Source organism: Emys orbicularis, chromosome 22, assembly GCF_028017835.1.
Source record: "Emys orbicularis isolate rEmyOrb1 chromosome 22, rEmyOrb1.hap1, whole genome shotgun sequence".
NCBI lineage: Eukaryota > Metazoa > Chordata > Testudines > Emydidae > Emys > Emys orbicularis.
In genome coordinates, this window is record NC_088704.1 from 14570434 (window position 1) to 14590778 (window position 20345).

At 54.8% G+C, this 20345-nt stretch overlaps 1 protein-coding gene across 1 annotated transcript in view; it reads right to left on the reverse strand.

The window, feature by feature from the left end:
• NOC2L (NOC2 like nucleolar associated transcriptional repressor) overlaps positions 1-20345 on the reverse strand; it is a 78655-nt gene that overhangs the window by 22230 nt on the left and 36080 nt on the right. Inside the window, exons 13-16 of the mRNA XM_065421279.1 lie at positions 17439-17552; positions 16876-16977; positions 11462-11605; positions 2448-2561 (exon numbers count right to left, since the gene is read on the reverse strand). Of these exons, the coding sequence (XP_065277351.1) occupies positions 2448-2561; positions 11462-11605; positions 16876-16977; positions 17439-17552 (474 nt within the window). The remainder of the gene's footprint in view (positions 1-2447; positions 2562-11461; positions 11606-16875; positions 16978-17438; positions 17553-20345) is intronic.

Here is a 20345-nt window from a genome sequence, read left to right on the forward strand (position 1 = left end):
GTAACAATAATACAAATAATAATAATTATTATTATTAATAGACAACCTGCAAAGGACTCCCCTCCGACAAGTACAGGCAGCAGGCTCTTTCCTCTCACCAACAACTAGGCACCAATGTTTAACTCGGCAGCAACTAACTGCAACCTGGGATTTAATCTCGAATTCCAGATCCTCTTTCGGCAAGGGATTATGGGGTTGTGGCTATCGGTTAATTGCTTCAACACTCGTCTTACAGCAATGAGCTAAACATTTGCTTGCATAAACCAATTCAAGGGCTCCAACGGCAGTTACATGAAGCGCAGTTCAAAGCTTCCCCCCCCCGGCAATCTCAAACTCAGGTATTTGCTCTGAACTCTTCCTATGCTCCACCCCGTCATTATTCTGCCTTTAAGGCAACGGGATCGGCATACCCAGCACAGGAGCTACGTGAATCTCATTCCAGAGGTGCGGCCAGCCAGCCAGGCCCTAACTACACCTGGAATAGGCCCGGGAGAAAGGAAGAGTTAACGCACGTTCACGGGAGACCGTTGGCAGTCGCAGTTCTAGGGCTCCCCATTTAGGAGAACAAAGAATTTGCCGAAAGCGGCCGTCACGCGTCCCATTCACTGCAGGAATTTCTAAATGGATGCATCACAGCTGCAGCAATTTGGTGCATTATAAAGCGATATAATCAGCGCTCGCCCCCCTTCCCCTGAGCTAGTAGCGGCTAAACAGACTGCAAAGCAGCCCAGAATATTTTGCCCTGAAGCCACCACTGTTAGGAAACCTCCTGTTCTGAAGGGCAGAGATCTTCTACGGCACAGCAGTTTGTGCTGTTCTTTCCCTTCACGCAACTTTTATTTTGACAGGAGTCCCGCGACGTTCCTCTGCTTCGCTAACACGATGGTGGTTTTAACGGATGTGGATCGCCCAGGCAACGGGAGAGCTCTCTTTACATGGAAATGGCTGCAAGTGTGCTAAGCAGGCACCAGCACAAGGTCTAAAACACCACGGCTGCAGTCCATGCCTGGGCCTAAATCAGCACCCTCCATGTGCTATAAGGCTATTGCATCCAGGTGCTCCGTACAACGGACTCTATTGCACACACCACCTCCCTGGCAGAGTCTTCCTAGAACACTTCAAATCCCTGGCTCCTTAGCATGCATTCCCTGTAAGCCCTGTACTAGACAAAAGTGTGCTCTAGTGGACAGGGCACTGGACTGGAAATCAGAAGACCTGGGTTCTATTCCCGGTTTGGCTGCTGGCTGACCTTGGACAAGCCATGCCACTCCTCTGTGCCTCAGTTTCCCCATCCGTAGAAGGGAGATAAATGACGCTGGCCTCCTTTGCAAAGCACTTTGAGGTCTACTGATGAAAGGCGCCGGATGCTATGTTTAACTGACCCTGTGCATAAACAGCCCAAAGAGGAACCTCTCGCTCCGTAATGAAAGCGGGAATCTCCAAAATTCGCTACATGGCTGGGTCTCAAACCCTCAGCGTGCGGGGTGGCTGCCCGCAGTAGGCTGGGAATCTGGGATAGGCTTCCCAAGACTACGAGGATGCGTGCTGGGAGAGCCAGCTGCCTGACGTACCCTCCGTTCGAGTCCTTCTTCTCATTCGCGGAACCAAACCATCATCACCCACAGCACTTCCCACTGCGGCTCTTTCCAGCCACAGACTCCCAAGTGCTTTACAGGAAAGGACAAGTATCGCTAGCCATGTTTTACAGGCAGGGGAACAGCCAGGTGAGATGACTTGCCCTCGGTGTCACAGTGAGTAGATAGCGAAGTTGGGGACAGAACCCAAGCGTCCTGACTCTCTGTCCGGGATCCTGCCCACTGCACTACATTAGGGAGGCGGCTGCATGCCCACTATGACTCTTTCGGCCCCACTATCCCCTTTGACAAATAATCAGTGCATAGAATAAAAGGCACTCGATCTGAGCAGCCTCCCAGCTTTATATTTAAAGGTGGGAGCCAAGAAAAGCCCCTGAGCCAAACACCGGGAGAAGTTTGGACCCAGGTCTGAACTCGATAACTCAGCTTCATCTCCGCTTATAACTGCCCTCCGCACAGCGGGACGTCAGCTGGCTACAGGAGCCTACCCAGGCCCAATGTAGCCATCAGAGGAGGCTCATCCCAGCCTCACACGCTCATCCCTGCCCGGCGAACCTGGGGAAAGACACTTTAGCCAGGAAGTTGATCCAAAGACTTGCCACTGGGCTTGGGATCCTGGCAAAGGCAGGCATCAAGGCTGAACAGGGAGCTGAAGGCCGTTCAGCGTTTAACTGGCTGGGGCCGCCCAATCAAGCTCTCTGCCAGGCAGCACCCCAAATCACACCCCCTTCCAGGGCAAAGGTTTCTCAGCCATGCTGCGGAGGGGCCGGCTTTGCTCAGCAACCGTCACATGGGATATCTTTGGTCTCCCACTGCAGTTAGCCAGGGAAGCCGGAGACTTGCAGCCCTTACCCTTTCCTTGCCGCTGATTTCCAGCTGGATCTCTTTCTCCCGCAGCTTCTTCCACTGAGCGTAATACTTGGTCAGAGGCGTCCCCTCTTCCTTGACCCGCTTCTCCCATTGTTCCTGTGGGGGGAGGGAGGAGACAGACGTTAGGCCAGGACCAGAGGCAGTCAAAGCAGGGGTTCAAAGCAGGCTTTATGTAACACAGCCACGGAGGGAGCGGGCCCTAGGCTGACAGAGACCGCAGTCCTAGGTCCTGTTCCAAGCAGACACGAGCCACCCGGGAACCTAGATTCTACATTGCAGAGCAAGGGCAGGGCGAAGTGTGAATTCAGAAGAGTCATTTAAGATAACCACAGTATCACACATAGCATTATGGGGTATGTCACACAGCGGGGGGAAAAAACAGACCACCCCGCATTAGTGCATCTCGGCACCTGGGTCGACAGATTCGGGCTCGCACGGGCTCTAAAAGTTGCCACAGAGACGTTCCCGCTTGGGCTGGAGCTCGGGATATGAGACCCGGCGAGGGGATGGGTCTCAGAGCCTGAGCAGGAACATCTACATGGCTGTTTTTAGTGCCAGAGTCCACACCTGAGTCTGTAGACCTGGGGTCAGAGACTCACTGCTGAGGGTTTGTTGGGGATTTTTCCCCCCGCGGTGTAGACGTACCCATTGACATGAAGACAAGGGCCAAGATTTTCCCCAAGTGACTGCTAGTTTTGGGTGCTCAGTGGGAAACACCTGGAAGGGGCCCAATCCACAGGCGCTCAGCACGTTCCAAAATCCACCCCCCTCTTAGGTGCCAAGCTGGGCAGCCCAAAAATCACTGCTCACTTTGACTGTAAGGGCCAGAATTTCCAGAGTTCAAACGACTACCCTTCGTATCCACCATGGAGATACAGCCCTGGAGACCAGCCCAGGGGGCTTGGCAAAGGAAGAGATCTGCAGGGGAAGGCTAGACACACCAGGGACTTTGGGGACTGTTCCACACAGAGCAGCACCCATACACGAGCACATAGGACAGTGGGATTCAGGCATCACCTCAGGCCAGAGGACTCAAGCCTGGTGGCCTAAACGTTTTGTTCCTAAATCCATATTTGGGCACCTAACAGAAGCAGCCTGATCCTCAATGGTGCTGAGAACTTGCAGCACTCATTGGGCAGCTCTGAAAGTCGGCTCACTTCTATTTAGGGACCAACTGTTAAGCTCTTGGCCCCGGATCTAGGCCTCTCGTACTCCATGGGTCTGCGGGAGAAGAGACAGAGAGACAGACACAGTAGGCGGACTTCAGCGGGATTTCTGTTCCTTTCATTTCTGGGACCTGTTGGTGCAAATTTGGTCCCCTAAAACTGTTTTGCATGAAGCTTTTTAAACAAAAAACCCACCCGCATTTGCAAAGCAGAAGTGTGACAGATGTTTGCCTGGTTTGTTTTTAATTCTATTGCTAAAGTATTTAGTTTTTAAACAAACATCCCGCAGCAGTGTCTGTCACCCAAACATCACAGCCCGGCGAAGGCAGAACACGAGATTGACTAACTAACCTACGTTCACTGTCCAAGAAGGGAGAAACAGGAGAAGTCAGTCTCATAAATAGCAGAAAGGAAATTAGATGGTTAAAATCTGGCGTGTGATCGGTGAGAGGGCATGTGAAATTCAAATGCATTCTTTTTAACCTGGCCGCATCCCTTTACCATAGATCCCACCCACCCAGATCGGAACCTTGTCATCTGTATTACAGGAGTGCCCCGAGGTGCTGCACAAGCACATGGCGAAAGGCAGCCTAATGCGAGATGGGAGACGATCGGTGTGGGCAACAGTCAGAAGGAACAGGCGAAGGAGGACAAGGGAAAGAGCGACAGGAATGTGCGTTTACACACAGAGCCGTTCAGGATCCAGCAGGAAAGGAGGATTATCCAGACTCAAGTGTCACAAGCAAAACCGGCACACGCTGAGCAGCTGCATGGCACATTCTGTTTCCACCTGTGGGAACGCACCGGCAGCGCCACAGAGGAGCGGAGGTGGCAGTTCAAATAAGCTTCTCCAGTGGCATCGTTTTGAAAACACCAAGCTTCTGCTTGTAAGGAAGTCAGGTCGGCCTTTTGGGAGCAGCTCATCACAACTCAGACGCGACAGCACACTGGCTGCTGGTGTCAATCAGAGCCGAGTCCACCGGGGAAAAGTACATTTAAAGAGTATTGCATTGCTAAGACAGACAGATAAAGAGAGCAGAGAGACAGCAGCTCCTTAATTTGCAGCAGGCCAGATCCGCAGCTGGTGGAAGCCAGCATGTATCTACTGAAGACTTTAATGGGGACACACTGATTTGCATCAGCTCAGGAACCGGCCGGTAGCAGGGAAGGGAAAAGGCGGCGCATCCATGGTCTCTGCCCCATGAACAGCACTTTGGTAAATAAATGGCAACCGGCTTGTCACACCCACACTCTAATGTTCTGGAATCTATTTATTGGGAGGAGTTGGGGGGGGGGGGGAGAGGGTTCAGTCGCCGTCCTCTGAAGCATCAGTGATGGCCCCGTCTGGAGATGGGACATGGGAGAGAGTGGGCCAGGGCTCTGAGGCGGCACCAAGCATTCACCGTCACAGGTGCTTGGGTGGCTGGTTCTTGCTCACATGCTCAGGGAATAACTGATCGCCATATGTAGGGTCAGGAAGCAATTTCCCCCCAGGTAAGACTGACCTTGACCTTGGCCGGGGGGGGGGGGGTGTCACCTTCCTCTGTAGCATGGGGCGCAGGTCATTTGTTGGGATTATCTGGGTATATCTCACTTAATTCAGGTATTGGGGCACCTCGGTCCCTCCTATTCTCTGCCTGTGGCACATCCTGGTTTAGTCTCCTGGGGGCTGTAATACTCTGGTCCAATTCTGGTTGTTGGGTTTAGTTTGCAGGTGCTGGGTAGTGTTGGTGGCCTGTGATACACAGGAGGTCAGACCAGATGATCTGGTGGTCCCTTCTGGCCTTAAACGCTATGATTATACACCCAAGAATAGGGACGACAGCATCAAACCAAACAGTCACTTTCCTGTAATGATGGGCCCCAAGTTTATACCACCCTTTTGGAGCATTGGAAACACACGGCTCTGGACTGCGTGGCTTGAGACCAGGCCTGCTTGCCAGTTATCTACTCTGCTCTTCAACACGCTGACAGACACGCTGTGGTCTCTGGTGACGCAGGCCAGCAGACAGGCCTGTTGTCAGACAGCTCCACTCTGCTTTCAGTCCTGCTCGTCACAACAGCAAAAGTGGCAGAGTCGTCGTCTTTATACACAGATCAGGGCTGCTCCTGGCTTCCAGCCAGAACTGACCATTTCAGCAAAGACTCTGAACATTCACGGGGCGGGGGGAACTCTTCTCATGGAGGGAGGCTCTTTGTTCTGTCCAGTGTGCAGAGACATCTATTGTTTTCCATTGGTGATGGACCGGGAAGACACAAAAATAATGAAAATATTCCGCTTGACTTTCATTCTGAACCCCAATGGAAAAAGTTGAGAGGGTCAGACACCGAGTCCATCTCAGTTGCTTGCAATTCTCTTTCCCTCCAGCACTATTAATTATTTGGGACAAGAGGTGCTGAGCATGGATCGGGGCTCATCATGCTAACCCCTGTACAAAACACAAAGATGGTCCCTGCCCCAGAGAGCTTCCAACCGAAGTAGGAGGCAACAGGCAACCAGTGAATGCAAGGCACGGGGAGCCCAAGGAAACAAGAAGACACACAAGTCAGTCATTCTTCATTAACTGGGACAGGCCGTTAGATGGAAAAGCCCAAAGTGGTTGTTGCCATCCTCCCTTAGCAGGGCGCTTCCAAGGCAGCGTCAAGCTCTCAGGGCTCTTTTAACATCTTGCTTCTGAGCCGTGAACCCAATCCCATGAGGTGCCAGCAGCACGGAGATGACCAAGGTCTTAGAATCATAGAATATCAGGGCTGGAAGGGACCTCAGGAGGTCATCTAGTCCAACCCCCTGCTCAAAGCAGGACCAATCCCCAGATAGATTTTTACCCCAGTTCCCTAAATGGCCCCCTCAAGGATTGAGCTCACAACCCCGGGTTTAGCAGGCCAATGCTCAAACCACTGAGCTATCCCTCCCCCCTTGTTTATTCGTGATGTCAGCACAGCTCTAAGGACAGCATCGCTCCTACAGAAAGTCACTGATTGGTCCAGGACGCCTCCTGGGTCACGGGGACCTCTGTGCGTGGGCTTTAATAAAACCTGGAGCACGCTCCGATACCACGGCAAGGAGTATGGTGCAAGAACCCGGACAGGCGAGACAGCCCGTCCCCCCGCGTGGGGACAAGAGCGATTACACAGGCCCTAACCCTGCCATCCCATTGGAGGTCTAGTCTCAGACCTCCTGTCCTGTGACGGCAGCTGGTTCCAGGGCCACAGATGTTCTTCCTGTCAAAGTTCCCTACATTTTACCTGCTGAAAGTGAAGGCCATGACCTCAGACTGAAGGTAACAGCTGATCCCGCCTCTCCAGGGTGCCTTTAGGGTGGGAGGGGCAGGAGGGATGCATTTGCTCTCCCCTCCCTCTTTTCTCTATGCTGAACCTCTCCTAGGTCTCCTAACCTTTGCTCCCCAAGCCCCTCCCACCGGATTTGCAGCTCTCCTCTGAACTCTCCCTGCCCTTTTCAACCTTTTCCCCAGGAATCAGGAAACTCATGATAAACCAGAGGCCGAGTACAATGGATGAGAGAGCCAGGGCCATGGCAGATGCTGGCTGTGCTGGGAAAGGTCTCAGGAGCAGCTCATTTTCACCACAGTTGTTCAATGGAGTCCCCAGGCGAAAGGGAGAAGGGAACAGCTGCCGGCGCCGAGCACAGCTCGCTGCGCAAGAGATGGAGCTGTCTCGGGGGCCAGTCGGAGAGCGTGGAGCAAACTCTCACAAGGACCATCACAAACCTCACCACCGTCCCATCCGAGGGCCAGACGCTCTCCTCCGATCTGCCTTCTCGAATACAAACACAGCAGAGTGGACGTTCAAAACCCAAAAGAAAACCCACAACGCTCCCCGAGTGGAAGAATGATCCGTGCAGTCAAGATGAGACAGAACGAACCAGAGGTGCGGAGGTTAGTCCCGTCGCTTATTGACCTAGTGGAAGGTGCTCAGATAGCCGGCTGAGGGCGGCGGGGTCAGAACCTCTACAGAACAGAGTACGTTTATCCTGGTTTCAGACAGGCTGGCTATCTCTGCAGAGACATAGCTGCATGCCCCGGTGCGCTAATTCCCCTGCCTGCATTTCATGTCACTGCACCAGAGACCCGTACCGGTGCCAAGGAGTCTATGGCCAGGGTTGGATGCTGCGCTCCAGGGTTAAGAGTTAGCGGCAGGCTCCGTTCTCTGCCTGGCTCCCCCCCCAGTCAAATATTCATTAATGCATTAATCCTATTAGCATCGGAGTCGGCTTCTCAAAGCAGCCCGGGCTCTGGAATATTGCACTTAAAAAAAGATATAACGTGAGTCATCACCCATGATTCAGAGTTGGATGGGGGCAGGCGGGCAGACATCCAGCATGGCTGGGGGGCGACTCAGGGGCCGCCCCCCGGCACATGTGCATGGACGGGAATTCCAGGGAGCATTTGCTTTCAATTGCTCCTGCTGGCAAGGGAGACAAGCAGATGTTTGGCCTCCCTTCCTCCACCCTCTCTGGCGGCGATTTGCTGCCACATACATTGTGAGGCTGGAGGCAAGCGCGTGAACTCAACCCACACGCAGAGGGGCACTGCAAGCCTTGCTGGGAAGCCAGGCCTCTGTGCTAGCTCAGGTTCTTGTCCCTTCTTGGAAACCGACGCCGTCGCTTGGCAAGGCAGTGCGGGGCAGCGCAGGGCTACTGTCCACAGGGGACTCCGACCTGCTCTGCAGGCACATGAGATGGGCCATGATCCCCTCCCTCCCCCAGGAGCGCAGTGTGCACCCGCCGCTCCCCCCATTCCCAGAGGGCAATGCTGTTCCACGTGCATGAGGCACAAGCTACGCCCCCGCCCCCCCCCCATTCCTCCTCGGGCAATGGCTCCCGCCTCTCCACAGTGCAGAGAGCAGCAATCACACGTTCTGCTGGGAACACGAGCATCCCTGCACAGCAGAGCCATAAGCTGCTGCGATACCCCTGTAACTCACAAAACAAGAACCCCCCGAAGCTTGCATGGCAATCCAGCGCTCCCCCACCCTTCCCAGTGCAGCCCATGTGCCGCTGCCCTTCGGGGGTCAGCCCAGACGGACTCTTGTCCCTTTCAGCAGCCAGCCGCTGCAGGAGCTGTGCAGGCAACTAAGTGTTAAAATTAATTATCTTGTTCTGACAAACGGGGCTGCAGCCTGAGCTGCTGGGAGCGAGCAGATAATTGCATAGTTGCTGGAAACCCTTTTTATTTCGCGAATGATCTTACCCGGCCCCGCACCTCGCTGAGAGCCCCAGAGGCTGAAATCTCCGCCTCTGCAGAGCGGGTGGGTGGTCACGGCATCGACAGGGGGGAAAAATAAAATGAAAAAAGCCTTGCTCCAGATGGGAAACCTAATCCCTTTGGCAAGACAGTCCGATCCAGAACGGCATTTATAGAACCAAAGAATACTTAAGTCACTTCAAAACCAGTTCCATCAGCCCCTTAATCCCAGAACAACGCTGCTGCGGCCTGGCGCTGATACACCAGGATTTGAAAGGATAATTTCCCTGCAGTCCACGCAGCTGAGCATCTGAAGATAAATTTGTCTGCAGTGGAACTCCTGCTCCATGCCCGGCGCTAACAGGTGGAGCCTTTCCCAACGCAGAGCTTCAGCCAATTCCCATCGGCGCCGAGTGGCAAAATCCAGCTCACTCCGACCCCACGGGCTCTTCTGGAGGACGAAATATTTTCACCTCTCCTTCCCTGCCTGGAAGGGAAAGATCCCACCCCAGACGCCCAACGCAACAGCACACAAAAATCTGTTAATGGGACAGCAACTGAGAGTCTGGATTCGGAGCTGGGTTTCAAATGCTCCAGGACTCAGAAGTGAATGGGTCCCAGGAGAGGGTCTGGCCCAAGCAAGAGAGAAATAAAAATTAATGGCTTCAGCATGAGGGAAGCAGCGTTGAGCTGAATTCCCTGGCCATGCTCTCTCCCCTTTCCCCTCTCTCCGGGGGCCTAGCTTGGAGCAGACAGGCTACAGGCCAAGGGGAGAGATGCTGGGAAGCAGCATCTCCAACACCACACAGCCAAGGACCATTCTAAGAAGAGGTCAGCGTAGGGAAGCCAGAGAATTCGAGGGTAAGATGATGATGGAACAGAATTTCCACCTCCCCATCCTCTTCCACAATCATGCAAAGCAGGTGTCAAGCCAAGATAGGAGGGAATTTCACCCCACAGCCCAGGAAGAGACCATCCAAAGCTGCTCTCTCTTTCTCACAGCCCCACTCCTGGCCTCACAGACTCTAAGGGAGAAGGGACCGTGGTGATCATCTAATCTGACCTCCTGCACATCGCAGGCCACAGAACCTCACCCACCCACTCCTGTAATAGACCCCTAACCTCTGGCTGAGTTACTGACGTCCTCAACACATGATTTAAAGACATCACGTTCCAGAGAATCCACCAGAAGAGACTCACAGAACTGCTGTACGGGCTGCTCTTCTAAGACAGGCCCATATGAAAAGGCATGAGAAAGCAAGATTGGGTGGGAAATGAGCCAGGGAGCTTCTGATCCCTAGCCGATGGTTCAAATCCAGCCCAGCAGCCGCGGGAAGCTGCCACCACCCAATGGCTGCCCGGTGGTCTGTAAGAAATGAGCCAGGTGGGTCTCAGTCCAGTTCCCAACGGACAAGTGCCCACTTAGAAGAAAACTGACCATCACCACCACCGGTTCTAGCCACTCCCTTGTTGGACATCCCAGCAGGGAGGACGGAGCTAGAACAGCCCCAGGAAACTGGAACACCCTTCTCGTGCCTGGAAGGGAAGCTCATCTGTGCCGGGCCAGCTCTGTGCAGACCCACTGAAGCTAATGGTAAAAATCCCAGCTCCTCCTGTGGGAGCAAAGTGAAGCCTCTCAAAGCCCCTTCGGAACCATCAGCCCCGCCCCCTTCCTGGACCTTATCGTCCCCACTATCAGTCTTTTATTTGTAAAGAAAACCCCTCACTGCAGCCACAGCCCAGAGGCCAAAGCCCCCAGCGCATTCCCTCGGCAGCTACTGCCTGCACCGGGATCGATTCCCCACAATGCGCGGGGAGGGCCTCTGACATCTCAGGCACCTGCTCCCCTTCCTCTCCGCCCCCAAGGTTTAACGCAGAACGATCCAGTGCACACTGGCTCCTCCAGGCCTTGGCGGCTTTCCTCGGCATCAAACGTGTAGAGATGTCGACGCGCAACGGCTCGGGCTGCAGGGAGGGGAAACGTCCCAGAGCCCATCGGCCAGCAGCCGCGGAGGCACAACGCCCAGAAGTCCTGCTCTCAGCCTGAAGCTTATTGCTTGGCACTGATCTTAGAGTCCCGTCTCCAGGCGAACAAGGAAAATCTAACCAGGGCGCTCGTTTTACAAAGACAAAGTGCTGCAAATCAGCTGAGCGACAAAAGTATTATCCCCCCCCTCCCCCACCCCGGCTGGAGGCAGGCAGCCAGGGATCATGAGCCAGCAAAGCTCCTAGATAGGAGGTGAGGTCCCTCCTCCAGTTGTCACTCATCTGGTGGCCTCCACAGATCTGAAGTGGGACAGGCGAGCTGCAAGAGACTTCTACAGGAGAAGGCCCAGACGGGTACCACTGAAAAGGAGCGCTCCTAATAGGAGCACACATCCTTCTGGTGATCCAGAACAACGGGTGTAATTTAGGGACTATGTTTTCCATGATGCTGTCGGCCGGGGAATTTCGCCAGCTACAGCTCAAGAGCCCAACTCAGCCGACGCTGGTTTGCAAACGTCCAACCCACCCCGGGCATGCCCAATTCCATGACCTCGCCCCTCCTCCCGCTGCCACAGTCTCAACCCCCACCGCAGAGTCAGACTGTCTTTCCAGGAAACCGAAATCCAAGTCGCCGACTCACCACAGCCTCCCTGCTGGCCACGCCGAAGGTGGCTTTCTGGCGCCTACTGGCGACGTAGGCAGAATTTTCCTGCAACTTCTCCAAGAGCTGCCGGATCGCTTTGCAGTAGTTGGCAATCTTGCATTCCTTCAGGAAAGATTTGAGCTGGAGCGAGAAGAAAGGAAGGGGAGAAAGGCAGAAAATGAACGACGTGTAATAGTTTCCATTAACTGATCCCACAAACAAAGCCGTCTCCCCCGGTGAAAGGCAGCAAAGGGCTCCTCGTTCCCTCTGTTCACAGCCACGGCCCAGCTATTACCCATCTCCGCTGCCATGGTGCTTCACCCTCATCATGCCAGGCTAGCAGGAGCGTAACAGATGGACCAATGCACCGGATGTCAGCACCGAGGTCAACAAACCTCCTTGCTCAGAGATCGCTCCTGGCATCCCTTATCACAGCTCCTATCTGGACAGGGCATCTAACCATCAGGCTGGAAACACCTCCGCGGCCTGAAACCAGAGCTTCCAGCTGCCCTATAATCACAACACTGCTGGTCCCTGCTCAGGCAAGAGGCAGGAGTGGAATACCGGGGGGGGGGCAGATAGAGGGGCACTAGCAGAGCTGGGGAGCCCAGAACTGGACTACCAAGGAGGAGGGGCAGATAGAGGGGCAGAACTGGAATTCCAAGGGGGGTGTGGGTCACGATTGAGCTGCATCCGGAAGAGTCATCTGCACAGGACCCGACTGCTCCGCCCCCAATTCCAGCCAATGCCTCTCACTTTTCCTGAGTGCAAACCCCACACGCCCTCCCCACAACATCTGCAAAATGAACCTCTCTGTGGGCTGCCGGGAGGCCTCCAACCAGCCGATTATTTCCTCTTGGACCCGATGCCTTATGTGGAACCCTTGGGCTCCCAGCCAGCACAGCTCAGAAACCACAGACGCTGCCGCCGGCCTGCGCAGAGACCCTCCCAGTCACCGAGGAGCTGCTCTGGCCTCCCTCTGGCCAGGAAACAAACTTCGGTTTCGCTAGACAATGAGGGTATTTTATTCCAACCAGATCGAAATGTGTTTTTCGCCTGCAGCCTCGTCCTTAAACACCCCTCCATCCTGGCTCCCAATCCCAACCAGTCCCCCCATGGCTCTGCACCCATTCTTTTACGGCTCAACTCTGCCCTCCCCCCACGAGAAAAGCTGAGGCAGCGTTGGGTGTCCCTGCTGGCAAAGGGCTGCAGAAGCAGGGTGGACGGACTGACAAGTAGATTTCCTCCCAGGTACATTACATTGCTTGCCAAATGCTCCCGCCCTCGGCAGAGAGTAGCTCTCCAAGGCAGGCTCCCGGCCAGAGCCACATGCAAAGAGAAACCCCGCCAGGGCAGACAAATGGCTAACTGTCAGGGAATCCAAAGCAGAGGGTGAAAGGCCAGCGGGTCGCTTCCCCCTGCAGTGCATATGCCTCTCTAACCTGAGCCCTCTGAGCCGAGAGTCGGCATGGGCTAGCAGTGAGAGCAAGGAAAGGGCGGTCAAGAGACCGGAGTTCTAGCTCCAGTTCTGCCACTGACTCTCTATGGGGCCGCGGGAAAGTCACACAACTTCCCTGCCTCTGTTTCCCCATCCGTAAAATAAGGCTCATTCTGTACCTGCCTAACGCAAGGGGGGGTGTTGGGAGGGTTAGATCAGTTAATGTTCAGAGAGAGCTTGGAACTGGTAAAGCAGTGTGAAGGGACAACGTACTCCAGTGCCCCGCTAACAGCTCTGAAACACACACGGGCATGGGGCAGAGGCTTGTTTTACTTTGACTTCACACACTCGTTATTCAGAGTGGGGCAGTGCCCCAAAGGCAGGACTGCAACAGCCACTCCCACCTCATCCTGATCCACTAGGTAGTTGGGGAACTGCTAGAACTGAGGAGGAGGACGGGCTGAGAGGAGAGAGAGGCTTGAGGTTCAGGCACTGGACTCGAGATCTGGGTTCAGTTGTTGGTTTCGCTATAGATTGTGTGCGTGACCTTGGGCAAGTCACTTAGTCACTCTGTGCCTCAGTCTCCCCTCTGACCCTTTGTCTTGGCTATCTTTGGAGAGGGGATTGTCTCTCTCTCTCTCTATGTACGTACAGTGCCACATGCAATGGCACCCTGATCTCGGCTGGGGGCTGCAGATGTTACCGGAACAGATCCTAAGTCTCCAGTTGACGAACTCAACTCGGTGTTTAGAAGTCCTGCATGAGGACAAGAAAAACGGGGAGGGAGGTGTCCCTGTCAGTCCCACAAACTGGATCACTCGGGAGGCAGGTACCCCTGTGACCAAGAGGCGACACACCTGCTCTGTGCTGATGTCCCCCACCGCTGGCAGCTCACACAGCACTGCAGGAAGAGCCAGTCATTGGCTCAAGTTGGCAACTCACATGGTGAATCCTCTCCCATCACCCCAGAGCAGGTCCCTCCGCTGCACACCTGCGCTCTACCCCCCATCCTAGGTTCTCCTTCAACCGCCGAAACCACAGGGTTAATATACATTGCCTGCCCTCTCCCTATAGAGGTGTTTAAAAACCGGTCAGTAAAGCTGTTTTTCTGCTGCTCAAATCCCCCCCCAACTTCTCCTAAAATATGTATCTTTATAGGTGCTGCATATTTATCTTCACCCAGGGATGCATTTGTCATTTTATTTATCTCGCTGGATCCCCGCAGCTGCAGCTCAAGATCCATTTCATCCGTTGCGATGTACATTATCATTTTTCTTTCGCTGCGGAAGTGTCGCCAGAAATCCTGCCAAATCTCAAGCCCTATCTGTGCAGTTCAGCGCGGCTTGTTCGCTCCCTTCCCCGCCATCCCACCCCCTCCCTGTTCCCCTGCTATCTGCCTCGGATATTAACGAGAGGTAATGAGATCTCACTCCAGCTCTGGCTCCTGCGTTAGAAGACGGAGACAACCCAGAAGGCTGGAGCAGACAGCGAGAAGGAAGAGAGTGGGTGAATGTGTGTGTGCGCGTCTCCCCTTTGCCAAATCACACAATTGTATCTTCCCAGAATATGGGAAGCCAGGGGGTGCGTGTGAGAGTGAGAGACAAGCGACATCTCGCACTAGCTCCCAGCTAAGCAGCCCTGTGATTAGCAGGATTGATTCTGTCAGCCTGCCACGCCAATGGTTTACACCAGCGGAGACCACAGCAAAAAAAAAAAAAAAAACCCATTCTCCTTACTGGAAACGATGCAGGGAGCTATAAATGATCTGAAGCAGCTGGGCTTGTGTGTTCCAGGCAAACCAACCCAACCCCAGCCTGCCACCCCAAAAAACAAAGGAGCGAGAGCACGCGAGCCAGAGCAGAAAGGAAGGCAGCTGGAGCGGTACGTGGCAAGGACCATCCACAGTTCCTGCCCTTCTGCCTAGCCACAGATGATGCCCTCCCCTGCCTGTCCCCCACCCCTCATTCTGGTGGCTGTCCCCTTTTCCCGTGCCCATGCTGTCTGGTGCTTTCCCTCTGGCAGAGGGCTAGCGAGGGGACACACAGCCTCCTCTAAAGTCAGTTCTGATTCTAGTCTGAGAACCAGACAGCAAGGCGTGCGCAGAGGCAGCCAGACCGGCACCTCCTCAGAAGGGCGCTTAACCCTCACCGCCAACCAGCAGCCTCCCCTGGTCACTCCCGAGGCGCTGGGCAGAAGAGAAGCCTTTCAACCCCCTCCATCCTGCTGGCTCCACTTCCCTTTGATCTGCCCTCGCGCTTCCTGCTTTCCGGGCTGTCAAGTTCCGTTTGGAGTCGGTTCAGCCGAGCTTCTCCCAAAGCCATGGACCGGCAGCTGCGGAACCCGCCCTCTGGCAGCAGGAATCCGGCCCCAGCGCCAAGGCATTAGGAGAAGGTGAGCTCCAGGACGGAGGGATTTTTAATCACCGAGTGGAGGTGTCCCAGGGACACGGCCTGCCTCCTGGGACCTCAGCTTTTGGGAATGCAAACCCAACGCCTGGGCCCAGCAGACACCCCAAGGCCGTGGTCAGCGGTGGCCACGCAGGAAATCAACAGGCTGTTCTATCCGGGAGCTTGTCGCACCACACTGCACACACAGCACTAATTATCTGCAGAAAGGCAGGCTAGGATGTGGGGTGTCTGGAAGCTACAGAGCGCTCGGTGCCAGGGGGCTGCGGGACACGCTCCATTCCCGCCACAACACCGGCTCCTGATGGCTTTGATGCCCTCAGCAGCTGCTGGAAATGACGCAGGGAGCAAAAGCTTTCATGCCTCTCTTGTTGATCAGTAAACGAACACACTGGAGCGAGCACGGGAGCTGCGCTCCTAACACAGAAGAGCCCATCACCTCGCGTCCGCCAGGGGCGGCTAGGCAAGGGCCAGGCCAGACTGCAGGCACCCAGCCCACGACCGTGTGCCATGGTCAGCAACACTGCAGCAAGGAGCAGATACGCCTCCCAAACAGCCAACGGTTCCCACGCTGAGAAGTCACTGCCAGATCAGCCAGAGGTGTCATAGCAACCAGGTGCATGGTCACCCACTAGTCAATGGCGTCTAAGCGGAGCAAAGATACTAACAGTACTGAGCAACGTGAGGGCAGCAAACCTAAGCCAGTTCCCATACGCCACCCATCAACAGGGAGTTAAAAAAGGGAGCCCAGAGGGAATGGAGAGAGAGCAACACGTTCACTGAGCTAGGAGCTAAATTTAACGGTTGAGAACCAGTGACCCACTGCTACCTAAATACAAGCCATCCGGCTCCCCAGCTGCGCCAAGTATCAGCGAACACATACAAACCCGCACGGGCGACACTGATCAAAAGGCAGGGCAGTGCGCCAGAGGGCAGGGAGGAGCAAAGCAGGGCTTGTTTGCCAGGGGACAAGGAAAGAATACTGCTTCGTGGCACGGGCGTAAGGGGCCATGGGGAGGGACAGTAAGTCCTGCTGCATGTGCGAGGGGAAAGGGGCGTGTGTGTTATTTTGTGGTGGGTGAATGAGGGGAAAGAGCACTGGTTCAGGGGAAGGGCTGGAGGAGACAGCCCCATCTTGCAGTGGATGTGTGAGGGGCTGTGGGGCAGGGAAGCACGTCGCCTCACGAGGCACGGCTACCAACTCACGCCTGTTCTGGGAAACGCACACCCACGCTGCAATTTGGACAGAGCTAGAGCGCCCAGAGCCAACCTGCATTCATCAGTCACGAGGACACATCTGCAGTAATTAGATGCCCCTTTGTACCGCTCCCACGTCTCCCAGGGGAGAAGTGAAATACAGAACCACTTCCTCGCCCACCCTCCTCCTCCTGCTGCCTTGAGATTTCCCTCCGCCCACAGCCCCTGAGTGAAACCAGGGCCTAAAACATCTGGAGAAATGCCAAGGGAAATCACCCCGGGGAGAAAAGAGAGACCCCCTCCCACCAGCTACCAGCGCCGTTTCAAGCCCGCCCCAAATTCGCATGCCCTGGCACAGGAAAGCGCCTTACTTGAATGATAATTGGCAGGGTCAGCTCTGGGAATCCGATGCTGTGGGCTTGGCCGTGGAGATATTCGAGCGTCAGGTCATACAGCTGCTCAACGAGGCCATCCTGGGTAAGGAGGGTGGAAGGAAAAAGAAATCAGATAAAAACCAAATCCCAAGCTGCCTGCCCTCTGCCAGGGCCCTGAGCTCTCTGGGGCCAGGCTCTGGGCCACCCGGGGTCCTGTGGATGGAAGAGAAACCGATGGGGATGCTGGGACGTGAGATGGGCCCATGTGAAGATCACAGAATGAGCCACCCCAAGAGATGACACCGGATGCCCTGCGCGTGCCTTCTGGTGCCTCCGTCACCCCAGCTGAACCGGGTACAAACTCCATGTGGAAGCTAGAGGCATCTAGATGGGGAAATTAACCCCTTACAAAACCCACCCCAGGCGCAACCGTGCTGACTTCAAAGGAGCTGCCCAGGGATCTGTTTCGCTCACTCTGTACTGGGCGTTAAAGCATGAACCCTGGGATGGAAGGCAGAGGGAGGGAGATTCCATGTGACAGGGAAGGGGTGTCCACATACCCGGAAAGCCTTCTCCTGCAGGTTAGCATTGGACAGCTTCAAGATGACCGCGAAGTTAATGGGCTTGGCGCTCATGCGGCCTGGCTTCTTATTGAAATCCACTTGCTGGAAAATCTGCAACAGAAGAAAATCCGGTGTAAAAATGATAAAACTCGCAGCGAGCAGAGAGCGAGAGAGAGAGAGAAACTAACAAGACCACAGCCTCACTGAAAGGCCTACAGGCCAGGTCCCAGATCGGCTGACGTCACTTGCAAAACTCCCATTGCCTTCAACAGCGCAGCGCTGAGCCTGGGTGAGCGTAAACTGCTTTACAGACAAAGCCTGGTGATGCTCCTCCAAGGCAGGGAAGAATTACCCACCACTGCACAGATGGGTAAACTGAGGCAAAGAGTAAGTGACTAAACCAAGGTCATACAAAGTCAGTGGCAGAGCTGCGAATACAAGACAGAAATCCTGAATCCCCCACCCCCCTGCTCTAACCACTAGCCTTCATTTCTTCCTAAGTATCCTATTCATGTCCTTGGCAGATTGCAGAGCAAGTCCGGGATCAAACGTCTCCTTTGGCTAAAGCTCTGAAGACCAGTAGTGAAAGATGCTACAGAAACATGCTGTCCGACGAAACCCCACCTTACGCAGCGACGCGAGAAATCAGAAGCTTACTCCTGAGCAGAGCTGAGGTCAAACAAAACACAGCCCAAGAATACTTTCCAGTGGTCCCTTACACGAATGGGCTTCTTTACCGACAGCAGGACTTAGGGCTGTGTTTAGCACATGCTCATTAACGGACAGCCCACATCTATCATCTTTTTTTTCCACTGAAACATCATCCCGACTTTTCCTAAGGAGCAGAAAGGCCAGTCGGTACATTTCACCAGCTACCCTTCATCAGCAGAGGATGCTGTGTCCATCACATCCTGGACTTGAAACAAGGGAGAAAGTGCAGATTATTCTCCAGGGCTACATCTGGATCCACCCGTTAGACACGTGGGGAAAACCTGTCCCTTTCCGGGCACAGAGCAGTGGCCGCACAGTCGGAGATCAAAACAGGAGAGCTCCGGCAGCTCGTCCGGAACCCCAGTGCACGAACGTGTACCATCAGAACGGCAGGCTCTGGGCCTTGGTTTAAAAGAGGGGCATTTTTAGAACGGCCGACGTCTGCGGTGGCATCAGACGTTTGGTTTTAATTGAGAAAAGCTGTAAAACTTTAGCCACTGTACTCAAGGTCCAAGCCCACACTTCCCAGCTTTGCGGGAGGAGGGGAAGAGGGATCAACAAGAATCTCTATTCTAAGCTTCCCGGAAAGGTCACGCTCAGTGAGACAAGACTTTGCTGTTAGCTGAAATCCACTAGAAGCCGAACAGCTGGCCCAGGAATCTTTTCTGCATCCCTGCGCAGGCGGTGGGTGGGGGCTGCCCTGCCCCGATAGCCACGTTATACTCAGCACACTGTACATGGGTTCTTCTATGGGGCGGGGTTGTGCCATTGAAAGGGGCCGACGTCAGCCCCCAGGGACAGGGGTCAGTAGTGCCTGGTTGCCCGCCACATACCTCTGCCCTGCCTGAGAGCTGCTCCGCCCAGGAGTAAGGGGACAGCTCACTCCCCCATGGACCCTTGGCATCTCTGCAGAGTCAGCCAGCGAGAGACAGTTTGGGGAGGTGGATATTTGTCCCCTGGCAAGAGGTCTAATTTCAGCCAGGCCAGGACACAGGTGGTAACTTTCAGTCACTCCCAGCCTGATAGGACAGGCAATGTTGGGGAAGGAGCCATCCAGTTCAGGTGCCCATATTTAGCAGCCTGAGAATATTTTGCTGCAGGGTCTTCTCCTCCGCCTTGGGGATTCCCTACCTCTTAAACACCACACCCCGAGGCTGCGCTCAAGCACCACGCATCCTCTGACTGTTCCTGCTCTGCGCCCAGCCGTGGGAGCGCATCGCCCCAGGGACGCCCCCGCACCCAACCAGCATGGCAAGTGAGGGCAGAGGACTCTGGGTGCTGGAACAAGAGGGTCCAGGTCACCCAGCTGTCCCCAGGCCAGAAAACCGCGCAGTCAGCCATCGATTCTTTGCATTTGATTTGTCAGGCCAGGTTATCGGGGAGGGAGGGCTGAGCTCGGTGGCTTGTGAAAACAAAGAGCCCCTCTCCAGGGAATCGATGCTACAAACCTCGTTATGCACAATTATTTCTTTGGCCGAAACAGCAGTATCGATCCCCTCGGTCAGACACATGAAAGCGGAAGGCGTCGGGCTTTGTGGGACCGTACATGCCGGCGGCAGGGAGGGGAAATGCAAGTAGACGTTTTGAGGCACTCGTCGGAGGGGCCAGGGAGCATTGGCCAGGCGAAGGGACAGAGGCTAGCGACAGGGCTGGGAGGGAGGGGCGAAGTGTAGACACCCTGGGGCAGGCTGGAGAGAACACAACGGGGGATGGGGGGACCAGAGGGCCAGAAGACTCAGAGGCCAACGATCTGGCTGAAGTCGGGATAACATGTGTTGGCCAGAGGAAAGGACGTGGCAACCTCAGGCAGCAGGCGTGGACCATCTGGCTTATATACAGGGTCACTCATTTCTACATCTAGAGGGTCCCTCTTATACACAAATATATACGGTACTCATTGCCAGCACCACCCCACAGCAGCCAATTTACAGCAATCCCTGCCATTACCTTCACCTTTGGGCTCTGCACAGGCCAGCTAACTCCAGCCAGTCATCCTACGGGCCGCTGTCCAGAATGAGGCTCACCCTCCCTCCCCCCGGCCAGCCCCAAGCCACATTCCAGGAGCATGGGCTCCTCGCCTACGACCACCTCTCCCATTATAAGCTCCGCCGGGCAAGGACCTTGTCTGTATGCCCACAAACAGACACCTGTCTGCCGGGAACGGGACTGAAGACAAACTTATTCCAGAGGACA